The sequence below is a fragment of the Eupeodes corollae genome, chromosome 1, assembly GCF_945859685.1.
Source record: "Eupeodes corollae chromosome 1, idEupCoro1.1, whole genome shotgun sequence".
Taxonomy (NCBI): Eukaryota; Metazoa; Arthropoda; class Insecta; order Diptera; family Syrphidae; genus Eupeodes; species Eupeodes corollae.
In genome coordinates, this window is record NC_079147.1 from 224,719,226 (window position 1) to 224,741,586 (window position 22,361).

Here is a 22,361-nt window from a genome sequence, read left to right on the forward strand (position 1 = left end):
TCAACTGACACAATATCTACTTTTAAGGCCAGAGGAGAAATTATGGACCATAACTTTGTACCCCACAGGGAAGATTTGCAAATTTTCTGCACTATTTGTAATATGCGTGAAAGGGAAAACATTTATCACTTCCTGGGAAGAAGTCCTGTCTTAAAGGAATTCAGGATTATTTTTTTTGGGAAACTAGAACTGGAAGAACCAGAAATGAAAATGATTTTAAATAGCGCTGACTCGAAAAAATTGCACAACTATTGTCAAAAAGCATCGAAATATAGAAGAGCTATAAGTAAAGACAATTTTTAACATACCTCTTACAATACTTTATTATGTACATTTTTTTAAACTCGGGCAGACGGCTTTTATAGTCATGTCTTAAATTTGGAAAATAAACAATAAATCTATCTATATAAAATTTTCTATTCATTGTTGTTTCTTTATTTGGTCATAGTATTAGTTTTATTAAAAAAATAGTTTCACCCAAAATGACCGACACTTTTTTGTTAACCGTATCATAAGATTTTGAAAACTCCTGTAAGAGCTCTCCAATTTTGACCATACAAAATAATCTTAGGGATTAAAATATGGGCTTCCCGAGAGTCAATCTTAAGCTTCTTTAAAACCTATTAAATTCACCCTCAGGCAATTTAGTGTTTTGCTTTGTTTGTCTCACAAGAATCTTATAGAAGAATTGATCTTCCATTGAAAAGGGTGTTTGTTGATAGTTTACGAGACCTTCTACCACTTCTCTATATTACAACTTGATTTGTTCCCAAAACTTGGGTTATGTGACACTCTAGATCTAGAGTGAGAATTTTAAATCAAACCATTACAGAAGGGTGGTGATGGTTAAGAATATCTCTCAGAACGTTACTTTAAGTTTAATATGTTGGTGCCCATAAATTGTATCGTTTTATTAGTATTAAACTTCTTCAACGTTAAAATTTTGTACATTACTTCAAGTTCATTTCTTGCTTCACAGTAAACCCCTTTTTACTCTTTCCACTATAACGAGTTCAGGTATCAACGAATGATCTATAAAATGTCGATAGTTCTTTATGTGTAGATGCTCTTTGATCAGCATTGAAATTGATCTGGTGAATATATCCAATTATGTGGACATTACCTTTCTCTTCCAAAGGGGTTTTAGTGGTATTCTTTTTGGTATTGGTTTCACAAGCGTACAAATGTTAAAAAAGCTAGGACAACTTCTTTTTGGGCTGGTCATCTTCTCTTGAAGATATGGGAAACTGGAGGAAAACCTGATTCCCAAAACCAAATCGGCATAAGTAAATATTAAGAAAAATAAAAAAACCATTTTATATCAAATGAATGCTTTGAGTCTTAAAGTTTTGTAAAAAAATTTGTGGCACGACTACGTAAAGGCAAAAAACTAGGTTATCATAAAAAGAAACTACCAAGTAAGTGCCTAAGTTTCAATAACACTTCACCAGGATTGTTCCTATTTTTGGCTTTTCGGATTAAACATTATAAAAAACAATAACAAATAAAATTTCTTTAAATACTATAATTACTTTTTATTCACTTTTTTTTCAAATATATATGTATATATAATTCCTTTAGAAAAAATTGAAACGCAATAATACAATAAGTACAAGGTTCTCATCTCACATTGTTTTTTTTTTTTCGTTTGTATGTTTCATAAAAGGATCAATTTATACAATGAGCTTTTTGTTTTCATTTTTAAATATAATTATAAATATTTTTATTTGGTTTTCTGTTAATATATAATATACAAGAATTAATATATATAATAATTTTGTGTTTAAGGTATTGTTTTTTTTTTTGTTATAATAAATATTTCAATAATAATTTGAAAGATTACAAACGCGGTTATGCATTTTGGTTTATTTTTGTTTTGTTTAAATGTTTGTATTTTTAATAGGCTATGTTTGTAACAAATAATTGAACAAGACTTTTTTATCATTATCATTCCAAGAGGTAAAATTTTGGAAAAAGAAAAATAAAAATCGAAAAATAAAATAATACATATTACAGTTAATACATTATTGTGTCATGTATATTTTATACATTTTATATAATTGATTGACCTACTTATTTAATAAGTTCTAACGTCTTATTCTTTGTTTTTTTTTTTTTGTAACTATAATTATTTTGAATTTAGTTTATTGTTAATAAACTGTCAAATTCATATATGTAATATATAAATTAATTTATATTTATATAAATATATTTTATAATATCAACAGAGCGTACTTTAACACATAATTTAATTTTAGTTTTTATTATTACAAATTTTATTTATTTTTTTTCTTCTTAAATTCTCCAAGTCATCGTATTTTGTATTTTATATTTTATATTATCGATTTATTAAATAAAAAATATAAATATACTTTGCTTTTAAGATTTTTTTTTGTTTATATATAAATATAATATACTTATGAAATCGGAAGGTACTTGTTTAAGAAAAATTCTCTTTTTTCGAAATTGTTTGTTTGAAACTAAGAAAAGGAACTTGAAACATTATTTTATACTTTTTTAAAAATTGATTCAATAGATATCAATTTTTCTAGACAAGACGTTTTTTCTTGGAGAAAACTTAATAATATTCTTGTAAAAATACATACACCGGGGAATAGGTACTAGTTAGATTGTGAAACAAATAGAACTTTATTCAAAAATAAATTAATTATTATAAAATTTAACGCAAGCAGGTTAGTTCTATAATTGGTCGATAATGAAAGATATTGAAACCAACAAAGTTCGTTAATGGTTTTCATTAAACAATTTTATTGGGGTAAAATCGAGAACAAGATGTTTACGAATGATTTTGAAAGTTGGATTTTCGAAAAATTAAAGTAGCTGTGACCCTACAAGTAAAATTTAACAACAAATTATGCCACAGATAACAAAATGCAAAATGTATGGTTTTTTCGAAGCAAGGAAAATTTAGGAATACGATTATATTTTTGTTGAATTTCTAATGATGTTTTTCAGCAAGAAGTTTTAGATTCGCTACATGTAAATGATTTGAATTTATTTATTAGAATTTCGATTCATTTCTCATATTATGTTTACGAGCATAAAATTCTTACATTTTTCTTATATAGCCTTTTTAACTTTTTTCATCAATCAATATTAAAATTATAAAATCTAAACGAACTCAACTTTTGATTAAATAATTTACATGAGCACCTAATGGTGAATCAAAAGAAATGTACAAAAGGTCTATTTTTTTAAAAACTTAAATGTACGATTGTGAGTACTGAAGATGGAACGAAAATGTATTCTCATTCATCGTTCTTTTCTCAATGCTTCAATGCCTTAAGAGGAAGGTGTTAATGAACCCGTAAAAACTTTAATGAACCTAACTAATAAAAATAATTTCTATGATTAAAACAAAAATTGAGGATAAAGATATAATTAACAATAACTTTAAAAGGGGCTAAGTATTTCGTATTTTCAAATGTATTCAGTTTTTTTTTTTATTTTTTTCCCAAATATAAAAAAAAAACAATAAAATGTTATTCATATTTATATCAAATTTTGTTAAGTCCTTTAATTTGGTCACTCGACATTTTTCTAATATTTAACTAATTGATCTCGATTTTTATTCATTTTTGTTTTTTTAATCATTTTAAATATCGTCACAATTATTTATTTTTTTTAATACATATTTTAATTGCTAATTGTTTTGTTTAATAATTTTTTTATTTTTTTTTTTTGTGGTGAAAATCCTACAACTCTAAAACTCTAATAGTTGTAAATCTTTTCGGGCAGTTAATGTTTGTTTGAATAGTGATTTTTTTATTTTATATTTTTTTTTTTTCTTTAATATATTTTATGATTCTTGTCCACTTGATAATAATTTCCCCATTTGAACAATATTATTGTTGGATTTGTATTTTTGTTTATATATATACATTTATAGGTATACATATATCTTTTTTTGTTTTTTTTTTTTTTTTTGTTTCTTAAAATAATAGCTAATTTAAGCGCTATGGAAGTCTGTTTATTATATATAATAATTTATTTAATATTTATTCATTAATTTGAATTTTTAAATTTTGTTTTATACTTAGAACAAATGTATACATATACATATTTTTGTTTTTCTTGTATTCTTTATAAAAATAAATAAATAATCTCAATTTAACAACCAAAATAATGTATCTATTCATTGCACAATAATTCTGATTAAAAATATACTTACGTATCAATATCAATAAAAATAAAGCTTTTACTTTCGTTCGTTGTGCAAATCGTTTAAATAAAAACAAAAATAAATTGAATTAACATAAGAAATCACTCATTGACAGCAAAATAAAAATAATATCATTAATTTAACTATTATTATTCAGTCATAAAAATTCAAGGTACAATTTATTAGAGATCTACCGTTGTATTTTAATACACTCTGTTTTTCTTTTTAAGCTTATATTTTAAAAATAATTGCCCCTATCGTGAATTAATCGATCTTTATATCTGTTGCGGATTAGACGCTTATGATGCATCATTTAACTTTTATAGAAAAATAGTTGTATATCGAATCCAAAAGCCTAGGAGTGAGATCATAAGAAATACTCTTGAAGGAATTATTAGTTCCTAGAAATGTGTAATGCAAAGATCAATTACATTATGATTATAAAAGAGGAAAACCCTTTAAAGCTTGACTTAGAGCGGACCTAAAACAAATTTTCATATAATGTGGGTAGATCTGAAGCTTACAGTCTGTCAAGTAAGAGCGTGGTCGACTTTAACGACAGTTAATGAAAGATTTCGTTCAAATTCCTTCGCGAGCCGATAGAGGGCAGCTTTGCCCTTGATGCATTGTCAATAAAGGTTCAGCTGTCGTTGATCTTTTGAAAGAGAATCAGCCATGAGTGCCAAGAAGGGGTTGGTGGAGGTGTGTACTCTGAACGACTGAAATAAAGTCTCTCATTCCGCCTTCCCAATCAGCAATATCAGCATCTGATATCCGTTTTTTTTCTAAGATAGCCAGGCCGCTATCAAATCTCTGGACTCTGTCTCTACAAACTCTATAACAGTCCATAACTGTCGATCATCTCTAATGGAGATGGCGCAACAGTTTAATATTCACCTTTGCTGGGTGCCGGGCCATAGACATTCCAGGTAACTGTAAGGCAGATGCACTCGCCAGGAACGGTACAGTACAGCCCATGCTACCACGTTTGGCAAGTACTGGCATACCAATCGCTACTTGTAAACTGCTGCTAATGCAAGACGCTTTGACGAGGGCAGGCACCAGGTGGAACAACATCACCACGTGTCAAGTCACTAAAAACATCTGTCCAACACTGAATCTAAAACGTTCAAGGTGCTTGCTCTCTCTAAGCAGATCGCATATAAGATCGATAATAGGTGTCATAACCGGACACTGTCTAATAGGAAAGCACGTCACGAGACTAGGCGTATTCTCAAATGACTTTTGCAGAAGCTGTATGGACGAGGAAGAGGAAGAAACGGTTCTTCATCTTCCCTGCACATGCCCTGCTCTAGCTCGAAAACGCAAGAATTACCTAGGATAATTCTTCTTTAACGATCTAAACGATCTAAATCATATCGGAATAATCAGCCTCTCACGTTTCGTAAGGGACTCTAACTGGTTCCATTGAGCTTAGGAGGAAGCCTCAAGATTCATGTGGTATCACAATGGGCCATTAAACTGGCCTAAGTGTGTCCGTTTCCATCTTGGACAGCCACTATAACCTAACCCAACCTAAGAACGCGTCGCGCTATGAAGCTGTGTTCCTTTCCATCCACCCGAAAGGTCCCAAAATGTCACAAACAGTGGCTGCTAAATATATGAGAAAATCGAAGGCATTTCTACAGAAGAATGTCGATGATTAACCAGAACGTGGTTAGATAGGAAAAGTGAACAAAAAAGATGAAAAAAGAAGTGAATCTGTTTCCGGGGAATCCTGCTTTAAGACTGCAGCAAGGACAAGCAAAATTAATGATGAAAGGTTTAGGTATATCCTACGAAACTAACCGAACCCTTCTTCATACTCATGATCTGAAATGGCGCAACATAATGAAGAAGCCTCTATTGACTTAAAAACAAAGACAAAGCGACTCGCTTGGGTGCATGAGAATCGTTACATTGGATTGGCCGTCGCTGTAGCCCGATACAAAACTTATCGAAAAGGTGTGGGCATATATTAAACAGAAGCTTCGTGGAAGACGCACTTCACTTTGAAGCATTTGTCTTACGCAATTCGTCGGATCTGGAGATTCTTGCCACTAGAATAGTAGAAAGCATGACTCGGAGATGTCAATAAATTATCGACGCCGGTGGTATCTGGACAAATTATTAACCAATTTGCATCATTGTTTGTAATGTGCACAATCTAATATATAAAATTCTCCTTTCACAGTGTTAGTTGCCATACTAAACCGAAACGGCTTAACCAATTTCAATGAAATTTTGAATATACATTCGGTAGTTATACTAGCTGACCCGACAAACGTTGTTTTGTCATATAAATGATTTCTAGAGATATTTTGCTAGAGCCACTGTAAACGGTGACAAAATATTATTTTAGGATGTCGTGAGCTTTGTCAGTAATTCATGGTCGACATGTATGTAACGATAGAGATATTTGAGATTTAATCAAAAAAAGCTGCGTGCGGAAAAATATATTCACCTACGAGACGCTATCATCACCAACGCCGACGGCACTCAAACCGGCAATTCTTTCATTCTACCAGCATCATATATAGGCAGTCTACGCCATATGGAAGAATAGGTCCAGGACGCTTTAACTTACATGAGCGAAAATGGGTGCCCAAGTTTATTTATCACGTTCACGTGTAATCCGAAATGATCGGAGATCAGCACGTGTATTCAAACATAATTTGAAGTCTTTCATAAATTTCATTACAAAATTACATGTATTTGGCCCACACACGTTGCTGGATGTATAGCGTTGAATTTCAAAAGCGGGGATTACCTCATGCTCACATTTTGGTTTGGTTAGTCGATAAAATACGTTCTGCGGAAATCGACAGTTTAATTTCTGCTAAAATTCCACATCCCTCTCCTGATCAAATGTCGTTTGATATTGCTACAAACTTGATTCATGGCCCATGCGGCAATCTGAATCGTTCATTTCCTTGCATGGCAGATGAATTGTGTACTAAAAGTTTTCCGAAAAATTGTACTAACGATACAATCACAAATGTTATGGATATCCAACATATCGTAGAAGAAATCCCGATAATGGCGGACAATCATTTGTTAAAAATATTAACAGCGTAGACATTGACATTGAAAACCGCTGGGTGGTCTCATATTCGTCTCTGCTGAGTAAAACATTCAATGCTAATGATAATGTTGAGTTCTGCAATTCAGTGAAGAGCTTCAAATACATTTGCAAGTATGTGAATAAAGGCAGTGATATGGCTGTATTTCGGGTTAAAAATACGAATGTGAATGCTCCTCCGATTATGAATGATGACGAAATAACAATATACATCACTTTCAAAGAAGCTGTTTGGCGTATCTTTGGTTCCGCAATTCATGAATAGGATCCAGCATCTTGAAAACGGTCAGAGCGTATATTTCACGAGCGAGACACCAGTTGAATTGATCGTGCTTTTAATCAAAAAAATAACTACACTCACTGAACTTTTGGAATTGTGTAACTGTGTTGATGCTTTTGTCGCTTTCGCACGGATATTACTCTTATCAGAAGTACCACACTATTTCCTTGGGCTGCTATAAAAAATAGCAAGCAAGGTACGCCGATTGAAGCATGAGCCGGTTTAGTCAAATCAATACCTTGGGGTGAGAATTTACAGTCAATCCAAGGAAGACTGAGCGCTTCTATCTTTGACTGTTATTGATTAATATCACCGGCCCATTATCATTAAAGTGAGTTGACAACAGTATCCAACGTATAAAGATGCATGATTTGCATTTGGCTTCCTGTAAGACGACAACAAATGGGAATGTATCCTTACAGAAGGAGGATTGAACTGAACAGCTTAACAAATTCGCTTATTATTTTTGTCTCTCCTACTTATTTGCCACATCCTCACACACTTACAATAAGTTAGTTATTTATTTCAAGCAAAATTTTCTCTAGAAATTATTTATATGACAGGACAACGTTTGTCGGGTCAGCTAGTGTATATATAAATATAAAAGTTTCATAAAATAACGCTCTTTCTTGACAGACTGTAAATACGATTTCAATCTTTTGCTTTCTTTTTCTACTCCAATAATATTCTCAAGAAGAAGATGGAAGGCTTATACCGATTCAATATTAGGCTCATTTTTCTGCACATAAGTGATTGGAATAAACAAGAGAAAGGAGTCTTTAAAACTTTCGTGTCAGTGACTCTTGTCTGAAACAATAATTATTATAAGAAATAGCTTAATTCCAATCTTATTGATATTAAGAGCAATAGAGATTTAGTTTACATTTCAATGTGAGTGTAAATAAATAAGGGCCACATTTTTTGGCCCCAAAATGTACATTGAATATTGCGACATGGATTATTTTTCAGTTAAGGAATTTGTTACTGTTTCAACAACAGTGGGTTAGTTTTTTCAATGATAGTTAAAATAGTTTGGGAATACAAGCTCATGTAGTATCATTGTAAGAAATTTGCAATAGTTGTTAACTTCTTATGAATGAACTATTTCAAAAATATTCGTATTTTTAATTTCGTTTGAATTTTTAAGCCGATTCAATGAATCAGTTTAAGCCAAAGATCTGATTTTTTTAATCTTAAGAAAATGATTTCAGGATTTCTCTGTTAAATGAAGCAGTAGCAGGACGCACTTATTTTTTGTTCCACTGCTCTGAGGGCGTTCAAACAGTCTAAAGTTCTGAGAATCGATTCTTGTTTTGAAAGTAATCCACGATAGGGACAAATTAAAATCATATGTCTATAAAATAAACTTTTTTTTCGTAAATTTGCCTACAAAACTATAATAACTTTTAGAAATTACCTAATATAGATTTTTTTTTCTTTTTTTAAATTAATCTACATTTTACCTTAATATTTACACACGCTTATGTAAATTATAAATAAGGATAATGATACGATTTTTTCCTGTACAGTCCATCGATGAGTCCTGAATGGTTGAAGACTACACACGCACATCCACATGAAAAAAATAAAGTAAGAGAACGAAATAGATTAGCAAAACATGATCCTTTAAAAAACCAAAAATGAAAAAAAAACGAAAAATGGAAAACTTAGAAAATAGGTTAAAAGTAAAATGTTCTCCGAAAAGATATTTTTTTGTATTTTTTCGACATTTTGTTAGAACAAAAACAAAAAAAAACATCCTCAAGATTTTTATAAGGGTGTATACGTTAATGCAGTGTAATAATTTTGTTTAATTTGCATACATTCATTTTCAAAAAAAAAATAGCTATAACTAGAAAAGAAATAGAGGAGGACTCTATTTTCTATACTCTTTGGTTTCAAACGAAAAAAAAAGTTGGTAAAAAGAAAAGCTCGTAGTATACATACATTTTAGCTTAGCCTAAGTAGTTTTGTTTTATATTGTTTTTTTTTTTTAATTATATAGGTAGTACATTAAAAAAAATAAAAAAAAATCTCACCTTCATCCAGGCTTTTCGCGTTTTGTTGACTATAATTGTTATTTATTCATTTTGCTGAAGATATTTAATAATAAATGTTATTCAATTTTCTTTTTTTTCGAAAAAAAATAATACAATTTTGTAAAGCCAAAAATTATTGAAACTATCATTTACTTCATCGGAAGCATCCGAAAAACTTCGTGAACAAGATCAGTTGTGAAAGAATAAATACACAAAGATGTATCCAAATTTTCTAGGATTTTCCAAAAGCATTTTCTTAAGAAAAACTAATTCGTTCTTTGATGTTTTATAAATCATAAGTATAGACACGAACTACTTTACGTCGAAACATAATTGTCTTGTGAGGGATACTCTCGAAAAAATTATTTTTAAGGATAACGCTTCGTATCTGAAATCTGAGTTAATAGAACGACTGTGTAAACGGAGCCAATCTCAGGACGTTTATTTCTTCTTTTGCTTTTAAAAACGTTAATTTAAAAAAAGTATACCGTAGCTCCCACGTGTAATGGGACAGAGAAAATGTAAATTTTTCAATGCAATTTCTCCAAGTAAAGGAAGTTGAACTGAATAATCATTTTATAACACTTTTAGTTTTAAGCTCAAAATAAGTTTAAATAAAAATAAACTGCCTTTCAAGTTATTAATTAGCAAATAAATACAAATTAAAACACAACTTAATCGGACACTGTTTTTGTATTATAGTAACTCTGTAACGGTACTTTTCCCGTCAAATGGTAAAATTATCTTGTATTACGGAAGTCTTTTACTTATATTTCGAGTAGTTTCCTGCTCCACGTCGGTCGAAATGACACCAAAAAGAAAAGTAACATTTTCGGAACTTGGTTTTGTTGCATAGTCATTACGGTAAATCAGTGCCAAGATTAAAAATAGCAATTATTTTGCAACGACCACAAGATTCATAATATGAGCAGAAGAAAAAAGCTGGAGACGTAGGATGAGATACTTTTTTTTAACCTCGAATGGCTCGCGTACACTTAATCCGTCACCAGCCGAATTTCGCTCGGGCGTTGTTGGCCGATCGAACCAAATATATAGGAAGGAATACGAGCGCGTACACCACTGAAAGCGGCATCGTCCTATAACGTCCGATAGTAACCGATCAACCGACATAATGCAAACATGTTTTGATTCTTCGTCTATGGTCGGGTCAATTCATACCATAAAGTTCACGAAAAAAATAACGAATAATTAATTAGTTGTATTCACAACAGGACCTCTTTGGGATAAATTTTCAAAAACTTATAACAACCGAGACATTGCTAAACTGATATGCTTCCCCGCCGTTATCGCAGCCGGAAACCTCAACAGAATCCCGACCTTAGATACCCAAGTCACAACAACATAAAAAACTCTATGAAAAATCCTATAATTTAAATTCCATGTTTACTCTGCAAAGATTTGGAAGGTTTATATAAAGAAATATTAAAACATTTGATGGGTCGTAATTTCAAATCTTCAATTCTTTTCTTTGCAAAAATATTTCATTAGTTCATACAAATCGACGAAAAAATATTTTTTTACATGCAAGCTTCACAAATTCAGACTTCACACCGGTATCATCCGCAACCGGAAGCAGTGTATGCAGTCGAACGTCCGAGACGGTCGTACAAATGGTTCCAACACGATATCGGCCGATAAATCGGTTTTAGTGTACGCGAGCCGCAAGGATCAGCAACGAAACCATTATCATATAAGTTGTGATCGAATTGCCGTGCAGCCATGTAGTTTGTTCTAGAAGTGTCCGGAGAGGTTAAGCTCCTAGCATCGTACAAAAGCGACCTTGTCGCCTTGCAGCAGGTATTAAGCAACTACAGATGTCAAACGGCCGACCAAATGGTCACGATTATCGATAACAACAATACATCGATTTAAATACTTTTTAAGTTTTCTAATGAACACCTAACATAGGAAACATATTTTTAACCGTTAGACATATGAAAATATTATAAAAAAAGGTTTTGTTCACGAACGGAAGAATAACAAACCTCAAAGGTTCAGATCGAAGATTGTATGAATGGCCGAAAGCAACTGTGAAGCATGGTGGTGGGTCGGTCACGGTATGAGGATGTGTTGCAAGTCCTGCTGTTCGAAAGATTTTGTGGAAGGTAAAATGTATTAAACGGATAACATCTATATTTTGAAATAACATTTGGGATCTAGCGTTAGTGAGCTCTTATACAGCACCATGATTTTTATGTTTAAAACATAAACAAAATTCACCTGACCTAAATGCACTCGAGCATATGTGGGATGAACTAGGATGTTGAGTTGTTCAAAAGTACTTTAGAAACATTGACGTCCTTAAGACGGGTCTTCAAAAAAACTAAAAACTTGACTCTTCAATACCTCGAGGCCTTGTGGAAGCTATTAAATCAAAAGGATATTCAGCTAAGTATTGAGTATTAAGTGTCCTAATATGTGTACAGAATTATAGAATTGCTTTTGTTTTTAACATACATATGTAAATTTTCTGTTTAATGACTTAAATTCTAATTGTGGCTTATTTACAATAAATGTCATATAAAATGATTATATAATTTTACACTCTTCTCTTTAAAAAAAATGCATTATAAAAACTTATATATTTCTTGAGCTTCATTAGTAGTGGGAGCCACTGTAGGAAGCTTTTTAATCTAAAGTATTTTTGGCTTACGGCTTTTATTTAATAATAATTACAAATTAAACATGTTACTGAATTTAAAACAATAGTATCAGTATTTTTAGTATAAATTAATATTTTCTTATAATTTTTATAATAATTTACAATTATACAACATTTATTTTAACTTATCTCAGCAAAATAAAGAAAAATATAATAAAAAAATATTTATATATTTATGTTAAGTAACATTGTTAGGCATCCCCTAGAAAAAAAAAATAAAAAAAATATTCAACCCGAAGTGAAAGTCACACAAAAAAAATGAAATGCCTTGAGATAGAAGTTGAGTTGAGTTGAGCATTTGGACATAAAGGAGCTTACCACGATTTCACGCTATTTGTTTGACTTTATATTTTTTGTTAAATCAATGAATATAAACGTCTTAAGCAGACTTATTACGGTTGTCAAATATAAAAGAAAAATAACCAAATTTTATTTGATTGGTCTATTGGACTATTAATTTCAAAATTTTATATTCACTTCTAATTTAAAAATTAAATTGATAACCGTAATAAATATTATTTAAAATAAAAACATAAATAATTGAAGAGTTCAATGGAGGTAAGAAGAAAAACACTCATTGTTTATTTAAAAAAGCCCAGTGGTTTAGTTTTTTTTTTAAATTGCGAAATTGAAACATATCAGTTTAAGAAGAAACACAAAAGCAGTTGCGTACGTATTGAAATTCATGATACACTTACTTTAAAGTGTAAGGATTTTAACTGTTATTAATGCTTTTTCGTCAATACTTCGTACATTAATATACTTGAAACTGTCATTAAAAAACAATTAACTCTTTTTAGAAGCTTAGAGCTTCGAACACGTACATTATATAAAACGTTCATTGCTTATTTCAAATACTTCAAAAGGTACAAAGATTTTAGATCCTTGTGCGAAGGTACACTGCCAACCACTAGGATAGTAGCACGCATTTTGGAATAGATTTTCGTTTTTTATAGCTGGTGGAAGTGTGAATAGTGTCGTATTTCACCATTACAAATTCTTAAACTTAAAGGAAAAATTAGAAAAAGCATTGGAATTTTCCAAAATCAAATAAAAAACTAGAAAAAAAATGTATATAAAAATGCTCCGCTAGGATGGGGCCACTGCGAATATTTCCTTGTAGGAGTTAACAAATGCGATCTTTTAAAAGCGTTTTTTTTTATGGAATATCTAAAAGAGTGTTGAAAACAACTATTTAAATTAATTGAAAACACTTAAAATGGTTATCTATTTGGAGTAAACGTGCTGCGAGTCGCTCTCAAGCTGCTCTCGAGAGCGATCTTGCAAGTGAACATAATCTCGACATTTAATGTTTTTGAAAGTCATTCGCAAGTGGACACATTTGTTTACCACTATCCGAGATAAGCTCGCGGAATACCAACAGAGTTCGTATTTTGTTAGTAGCTGTGGAGAGTAAACATGACAAAGCAGTGGACATTGGAGGAAACCAATCAACTTATTGAAAAATATGAGTCGGATAAATCATTTCGCGATAGAAATAAAAAAGCGTAATATTAACCGAATTAGCGAAACAGTCCTAGTGTTTTGAAGCGATTCATATGATTACCGGATGCTAAAAATCGAAGTGTTACCAGTATACGCTGGCGTACTGGTATGGCTTTCCTTAATTGCGTATATTTTCTATCAAAAATTAAATTTCACTAACTGACAAACGGCAAAAACTTCGAAACTGTTGAGGATCTTCAATTTGAAGCTATCTTGAAAGAGCAGACCCGCACCGAATTAGTTACGATGATCGACCCACGCACGATTTGACCCAAAATTTGTTTAAAACTCTTTTTTAAGAACAGTGCCGATATTTAGAGCAGCTGCAAACCTCCGCTTGTAAGAAAACATGGCCAACTAATAATATGCTAGCAGAAGAAGTGGATACGATTATGAAAGTACCCTCAGAAAGAAAACTCTCAATCTTCTAGCAGAGAGCTTGCGATAGCAACATTTCTAAAAATTGGTTCTCAAATGCACAGTCTCGAGAGTTAACTAACAAAACTTTGGGAGAAATCAAAAAGGGTAAAAACGTCTAAAATAAAGGTCAAAAACTGAGTTTCAGCCAGAATAACAACGGTTCAAAGGATAACACAAAAAAGTGATACTATCCAGAGAAGAAAACTAACAAATAAACCTGATTTGAGGCTAGAAACCATGTTACCTTGAGCAGTGAATACAAGCGCGTTATCTTTCCGGGCGAAATTGATTACAACTTCCGTAGCCGTATATCAGGTGTAACGCTGTTAGAAGCTATAAGCTACTATGGGACAATCGACTTGTAGTTTTTGTCTACAATGATGAACGGGAACAACTATGTTTGTTGGAACGGTCATTTTCAAAAATAAAAATCATTTTGGACCTCTGCCTTGGATTTTCCAAAAAGACAATGCCCCAATTCACAATTGAAGGGTTGTAAGAAGTTGAATTCAATCAAATTATTCACCACACTTTAACATACTCGTGCCTAATTGAAAACGGTTAGCCATGGCTTTTTCATAAAGTTTATGAAGTTGGCAGACAATATGAAGACAAGGACAACTTAAGCGAAGCTTTTCATGATTCCTGGGTTCGGACTTACTGTGATTATTAAAAAAAAATTTAGTGTTTTCATTCCAGACCTGTCTAATAGAGGTTATAATCGAAAATTGCGGACATAGTCACTACTAATGCAAACAAACTTTTTAAAGAAATGTTGTTGAACCATAAAATGTAAATATTTCATTCAATTTTTCGTTTTTTTTTTTTCTGACATTTTGCACGTGGCCTTATCCTAGTGACGCACTTTTTTTAATATCCTTTTTAAGTAGTTTATTCTTTAATCTTGGGGAGTTCCGTCACTCATGCCTATCTTACTCTTTGATTTTATAAATTTGTAATGCTGAAATACTAACTAAAAAGTTTCCGCTTGCAACAGTTCCACCCTCTATAAAAAGTGAAAATCAGTTCTTAAATATGTGGCCTAATTGTAGCGGTTGGCAGTGTAATTTTTCGACGATTATTGACCAAAATTAAGTTAGCAATAAAAAAAAATCAGATATTTAAAATACCTAGAACCACTTGTTGTATGAGAACTTTGGTGATTTACAAAATCTTAAACGTAAATGGATTTGCCCTCACATTGACTAAATATTTTGTAAAATGCACACAAAAAAAACAAACGCCACTTTTAAACTTCTAACAGGCACATTACTTATTATCTGTAAAAAAAATATTTCATTCCATTGTTGTCCGTTTTTCATCTAAAAAAAAAAAAAAAAATATCCACATTTATGAATCTTTATTTATAATTTTATAATTTCACGTTTTCAAATATACTTATATAATTTTTTATAAATGTTTAAACACACATATGTACTACAATAATTAGATCTCGTAATATAAGTTTTTTTTTTTCTTTTATTTAATGTCTGAAACAAGTGCTATAATGTCCATGTATATAATAATTGTTAACCCTATTTTTAATTTTCATAATTTGTATTTGTTCTTATTTTTCAGTAAAAACTTTAAACATTAATTAATTGTTGTATCTGCATAAATTGAATTATTATTTGAATATTTATTTTTTACTATACGCGGTTTCATATTCTTGAAATTTATTTTCTGTGGATGAAATAATAATCCTTGTTTAAGTGTTAAAAAATCAATTAAAACAAAAATACTAAGATTCGGGAAAAATTGCAAATATCTGGTTTCTTTAATTATTCGAAAAGACTATTTTCTTGATTTCTGATTGAGTTTTAAAATTTGGTTTTCGGTGGGCTTGGCTGGGAACTTGCCATTGAAACCAACATCTGTGAAACTGGAAGATCTACAATTCAGCATAGTAGACAAACTTTAATAGCTTTCGGATCATGAAAATATGGTCGCCTAACAGTTTGTCATAATTATAACCTGTTATTCTAAGCTTTTTCGTATTTATCAAAAGAAAAAGTTGTGTTCTTGATTGCAAGAAGTAATCCTAGACATAATTCGTTAATACTTTTCACAATTTTTGAAGAAACTCGCCGAAGCCAAACTGCTATTCTAAAAAATAAAACGTTGTTCCTTATACTAACAATGTTTTCAAACTTTAATTGCCTGCCTTAAAGTAACTACTTAATTCGGAAATTTAAAGAAAGAGGGTTAGAGCTCCTCCACCAAGAAAAAAAAACGGAAAATTATTCCTCCAATTCTATTCTCTGACAAATTTAATGGCTGCCTATTTTGTAAGATTTTTTATTTACTGAGGAATTAAGGAAAAAATTAAAGTTAAACTTTTCTAAATGATTTTCATTTCGGTAAAAAAAGGTTAGTTATTATTTTATTGTTATGAAAAAAAAATTGGTTCAGTACTATAATAATTATTTTGTTCTTTTCTTTTTTCAAACTACGTATGTATAATAATATTTTGTAATAAGATTTTTATCATATATTTTGTATGTTAAATAATATATCAGATGGTGATAAATTTAATCTTGTTTTGCAATTATTTAATTACTTTCTTTTTTGTTTTGTTTTAGAAAAAATTAGGATTTTGATATGGATGTACTTTTTGGAAACGTGTTTTTGGTCTACCTCTGTGCACCATTGAATTGTAGGCATTCATGTTCATGTTCATATTCATGTTCGCTGGCACTGGAGGTGCCGTCATAAAGCTGTGTGCTTTCGCCTTGCCGTGTTCCTCTGCAATGCGGACGGACAATGGTTGCGATGCACCTTCCGGTATGACATTGTTAAGAGCTGAGATTGCTTCTTGGGCTTCCTCGCGTTTGTTAAATCTTTAGATTACAAAAAAAAAAAGAAAAAAAATGTATTTATTACGAAACTATGAGAACTTGTATAGGGGTCTGTATGTTTTTATTATAACGCGGATTTCTTAAAAATATGACAATAATAGTTGTTTCTCATTCGAAAACAGACGATCAGCTAAATTTCTAAAATTCTTTGTTATCGCTTCGCTATTTGGGCCTTAACGGTTTGGGCAAATTAAAATTGTTTCTGATGAGGCGCATTTTAACAAACAAAGTTGGGCAGGTTAAGACCACATAAGACACTTGAAAGAAAAGCTGCCAAAGATTCACCTTCGAATTAAGGCAACTTTAATGGAAAGTTAGTCAAGAAAAATCTTCCGAACTATCAAGTCAAGTCTACTTCTGTCAAAGTGAAAGCTGAACCTTATTACTTTGTGATATATTTATTTCATGCACAACTTCATTTAATGTTTTCTGTAAATGTTTTTCTTGTCAATTCGGAAACGAAATAAGTAATATTTGGTTACAATACTAATCGTGATGGACTTGTAGCATACCTGAGTAATGTTTTGTAAACAATAAATGTTTTGGTAGTTTTTGTACTGTGAACCTAAAATTCAAGACCCATGAAAAACTAACTAGTTGCATTTGTCAAAATTTACGTTTAAAGAATAAAGTTGAATGCAAATGAAGTCCCTTATGTTGTCTGAACCTGTTCATTGTCGAATCTCGGCTACGTTATTATCAAGAAACCATTACACCTACAGAGAGTAACAATTTGGTGTGGATTATGGAGTTTAATTTGAGATTATTGGACCACGTTTCTTCAGAAATGACGCTAGGAACAACATTTCAGTCAATTCATATTGGGCGTTAGAGATATCTGAGTTAAACGATTGTTGGTTACAACAATTGAAGACATTGATTTATACGGCCTGCGGTTCATGCAACATGGAACATCGTAAACAAGGTCTTGGAAAATTGGTTTGACAGAATGCGCTACTGTGAAGCCAGCCAACCCTTTCTACTAAAAGAACCCTAATTAATTTTGTTCATTTCATTGTATTTACAAACAATATTTTCGGATCACCTCGTTCGTCCTAATATAGATTTCATAATAGAATTTAGAACTCTACTCAGACGAAATTTTGATAACCATTTAAAGTGACCTATATCTGCTCAGGTTTGTCATTTACCACGGGGCAACTTTTACCTGAAATTTGGGTAAAATTTACCTTAAAGTCTATGTTAAGGCTAATAATTTCATCATTTTTATATCCGTTTATAAAACATATTTTTAATATCGAATTATCTTAAACTTGTATTGTAAGTTTTTAATATGTAAGGCACGTTTTGTTTAAGATTCTTCATCTATTGAGTAAATAAATAGTTCAAAATGGAAAAATTTGCAGAAACTACGGTTGAAAACGTTATGCAATGATCACTCTTTTAAAAGAAGGTAAATCACAGCGAGAAGTTGCTTTACAATTGAAGATTTTTAAGGCTAAACGAAGGATGATCTAGAACAACTAAACACGAGGGCCTGCTTCAAATAGGCCCTAAAATAAATACAACACAGGACAAGGACTATTGGGGCAAGGTTTTAAAACCATTTTTTCTTCTGAAAGTTGAAACAATTAGACTGGGCAAAAAAGCATAGAAACCCGACGAAAGAAGATTTTAGCAGAGTTAAAGGATCGATTAATATATAAGTTCGAGGTTTTTGGCAAAAAACGGAGGGTATTCGCTTAACACAGCGCTGAACAAAAGATACGTCCTGACCGTTCCTACTCGCAAGTTCTGTTATGACCTGGAGATGTTTCTCTTTAAGCAGAAGTTAACAAGGAGTCGTACAAAAAGAAATTGGAAGAGCTGGATAGAAGGATTCGGGATCCATACTTTCTTCCGGAATCTGCTTAGTGAAATACATTATAGGATTACGGGATAAGAAATCACATGAAACAATTAAAAAACTTATATCTAGGATAACAAAAAAGTAATCGAATGTACTCGTTAAAAAGGCTTTTCCAACGAAAAATTGGTTTGCCCCATTTTTTTGTCTTGTTAAATATAAATTCCTGTTTTGGTTTTCCTTCTGAAAATGAGAGTCGACTCAAGATTTTGATCTGCAGTGTATATCAATGTTGACTTAGTGTGGCAGGATTGTAAATATGTTTATTAAAATTCTTATAAGCAGCGCCAACGTCTTTAAGCGAACTGCTTCATCCGCTCATAAAAGAAGCCTGGACCACCGAAAGCTTCCCCCATGCCGTTGCTAAAATAGTAGCAAAAGTTCCAGTATAACTCACCCACCTTGAGGCCACACTCAATGCCGAACAAGCAGGATTCCCCGCTGGATCCTCCTGTATTGATTATATTAACACCATGCGGATAATTATTGAATATCAATCACCACTACACTTACTGGTTATCAACTTCGAAAAGGCCTTTGATAGCGTTAACAGGGAGTATATCTGGTAAGCTTTGCGGAGGAGAGGCATCCCAGAAAAACTAATTCCTATTATTAAAGCAGCATATGATGGATCCAAGTGTCACGTTCTGCACCATGGTAGGTTGTCAGATGGTTTTGAAATCCGAAGCGGTGTCAGACAGGGCTGTATTCTATCGCCAAAATTGTTTTTGTTGGTGATAAACGATGTACTGCGCTCAGCTCTGTCAGGTAGCGTCCAATGGACTTTTACATCCAATTTAAAACACTTGGATCATGCGGACGTTGTTTTGCTTACTCTCCCATAGGATCATGGATCTCCATCAAATGACAACAAGTGAAGAGAGAAAGAGAGAAGCAGAAGTTGTGGGACTGAAAATTAATTCCAGCAAAACAGCCTCGGAACCCGACCATCCTCTCAAATAAATATTTCCTCGCAACCGGTTTAAAAAGTGGAGAGCTTTCAATACCTTGGAAGCATCGTTTCCATCGAAGGCGGAACCGAACAAGACGTCATCTGCCGCATCGGCAAAGCGGCTTTCGGTATGCTTTCAAAAATTTGAAGGAATGACTCAGCTTAAGAACAAAGCTACGACTGTTTCGCACAAATGTCCAATCTGTGGTTCTTTATAAGTGCAGCACTTGGAAGGTTGCGTCAACTATAACAAGAAAGCTTCAAACCTTCGTAAATAGATGTCTTCATAACATCCTAAGGATTTTCTGGCCAAACTGTATATCAAATGAGGTCCTTCATAGAAGGACAGGTCAGGAACCAATAGAATCTATAATACGAAGACATAAGTGGCAATGGATTGGACATACGCTTCGCAAAGGTAACGACTGCATTGTAGGCCAAGCAATGCAGTGCAATACAATCACACAAGAAGGAAGAAGTGTTGGACGACCGAGAAGCACATAGCGCAGAACAGTCGAGGCGGAATCAGCGTCACTAGACAAAAGTTGCAGGGAGCTGAAACACATCTCCGGATACCTTACACGATGGCGCGTAGGCGTAGTAGAGGCCCTATGCTTCTTAAGGGGTCTCCAGCGGACTTAACAGGTCTTAAGGACCTAAGTAAGTTAGTAAGTTCTACAAGGGAAAAGGATTCATATCGACTAAAACCTAAAGATTAAAGCATTAAACGAAAAAAATAAGTGCATGATTCTCTTTACACATACATTTAGACTTCTCCCAAAACACAAAACTATATATTTTTTAATCGAAGGAACACAAATAACTTTGATTGAGGAGCTATTTTGATATAAATTAGATTTCTTTTTTTCACAAATCTTACTGTCTACTCATGAGCTTTCGAAAGAAACGTTTCAATGAATTCAAATTGTGTCACTCCCGCATTAAAAAATGGTTTCAGTTTTTTTTTAGAAATTCCACAGACCCCTGAAACAACACACAGAAAACAATTTTTTCGGACTACACTTCTGAAAAAGTCTTTGCGTTATAAACTATATTACACTTGAATAAGTCTTTAACTTGAATATTTATTAATTAAGTTGTTATCAATACTTTTCGGAAGCGTAGAATAAGAATTAAATTTCTTAAAAAAAAATAAACTGTCTTACCTTACAAAAGCTACACCTCGGGGCTTTCCGGTTAGTTTATCTCGAAGGATATTCTTTTGTACAATTTGCCCATATTTACCGAATATGACATCTAATTGATCTTCGGTAATTGTTCGTGGAAGATTCGTGACATATAAATTTGTGTCTTTGATTTGTTCGCCACCTGGTCGTGCTAATGAAACCTGTAAAACGAAATAATTTATTCTTCGTTAATAAATATCATGATAAATACAAAAAAAAATTGCATATAATTATAATCATCAAGAAACCCCTTTCACCCATTTTCTTTCTCATATTTGCAAAGTGTCGCGACAGCATACCTCAGCTCATGATAGGTGTATACTATATCGTACTTTCCGCTGGGAAGCGTAAATATACAAAATATTTCAGTTGAGCACATGATCAAAGCAAAGAACAACTTCTTCTGTATGTCAATGTATCATCATGTACACAAAAAACCATGCACAATTCTAACAGAAGAGGGTGGGCCATCTTCAGCCACCGCCGTCGTCGTCGTCGACACAACACCATTCTAATTGTCGACTACTTGGAAAGCGTTGGGAGGTGTGGTATATAGCATCCATGCAACCACCCTCTACTACAAATCCAAGAAAAGAACACGGTACCCAACAATAGTTCTTAAAAACGAAAGGGGCAGGTGACTTGGGTTTAGTGTACTTTTATCCAAACGATGTATGTGGTGTGGAGTGGTGTATGCTACGCTGTGTGATGTGCCAGGACAATGTGATAACTACAAAGAACTAAGCGTATGGTTGTTGGTGTCGTGTAGTATGTAGTGTCTGCAAAGATTTCTTTATTTCCAGAGTAGCAACAGCGGTTGTAGCAGAAGCAGCAGCAATAGTAGAAAGCATTGTTGCGATGGATTTGGTTAATCCGCACAATAATCATACCATGCCGACTCTGTACGTACGTCGGTCGGTCGGTCGTCGTCGTGTCCTTTTCACTTCCTTTTTTCTAGGTAGTTTATTTTAAACATAATTTTTTGTTTTCTTCATTGTGTCCTCGAGAGTCATCTCTTATTTTTGTTTGTGTAACTTTGTTGTGCGGTAATGGTAGAGTATACCTTTAAGGTAAATTGGATCCGGTATACTCGTATTGTCGTTCTTCATATAGAAACATAGAGCACATTATTATACATAAAATGAAAATGAACTTGAATTTCTTTTACTTCAGTTGGCGAAATAAAAGAATAGAAAGTTGTTTTATTTTGATTATGAGGTGATGGTACGTGGGAGGGAAACACAAAATGCGCAGAATGAAAACTGTTCCCTTGATTTTTCCTTTTTTTTAGAGGTCAAGTACTT

The 22,361-nt window shown here is 32.3% G+C and overlaps 1 protein-coding gene across 8 annotated transcripts in view; it reads right to left on the reverse strand.

The window, feature by feature from the left end:
• Window positions 1-7,780: 7,780 nt before the first annotated feature.
• The window catches only part of LOC129953767 (sex-lethal homolog), a 56,989-nt gene continuing 42,408 nt past the window's right edge, over window positions 7,781-22,361 (reverse strand). For 2 of the 8 annotated variants that reach the window (XM_056067212.1, XM_056067211.1), the window contains 3 exons: window positions 21,037-21,218; window positions 16,831-17,033; window positions 7,782-9,103 (listed from right to left, as the gene is read on the reverse strand). In XM_056067212.1, the coding sequence (XP_055923187.1) occupies window positions 9,036-9,103; window positions 16,831-17,033; window positions 21,037-21,218 (453 nt within the window). In that variant the 3' untranslated portion in view covers window positions 7,782-9,035. Of the gene's footprint in view, window positions 9,104-15,536; window positions 17,034-21,036; window positions 21,219-22,361 lie in introns of those variants that run through there. The other 6 variants (XM_056067217.1, XM_056067218.1, XM_056067214.1 and 3 more) reach the window with 6 other exon arrangements.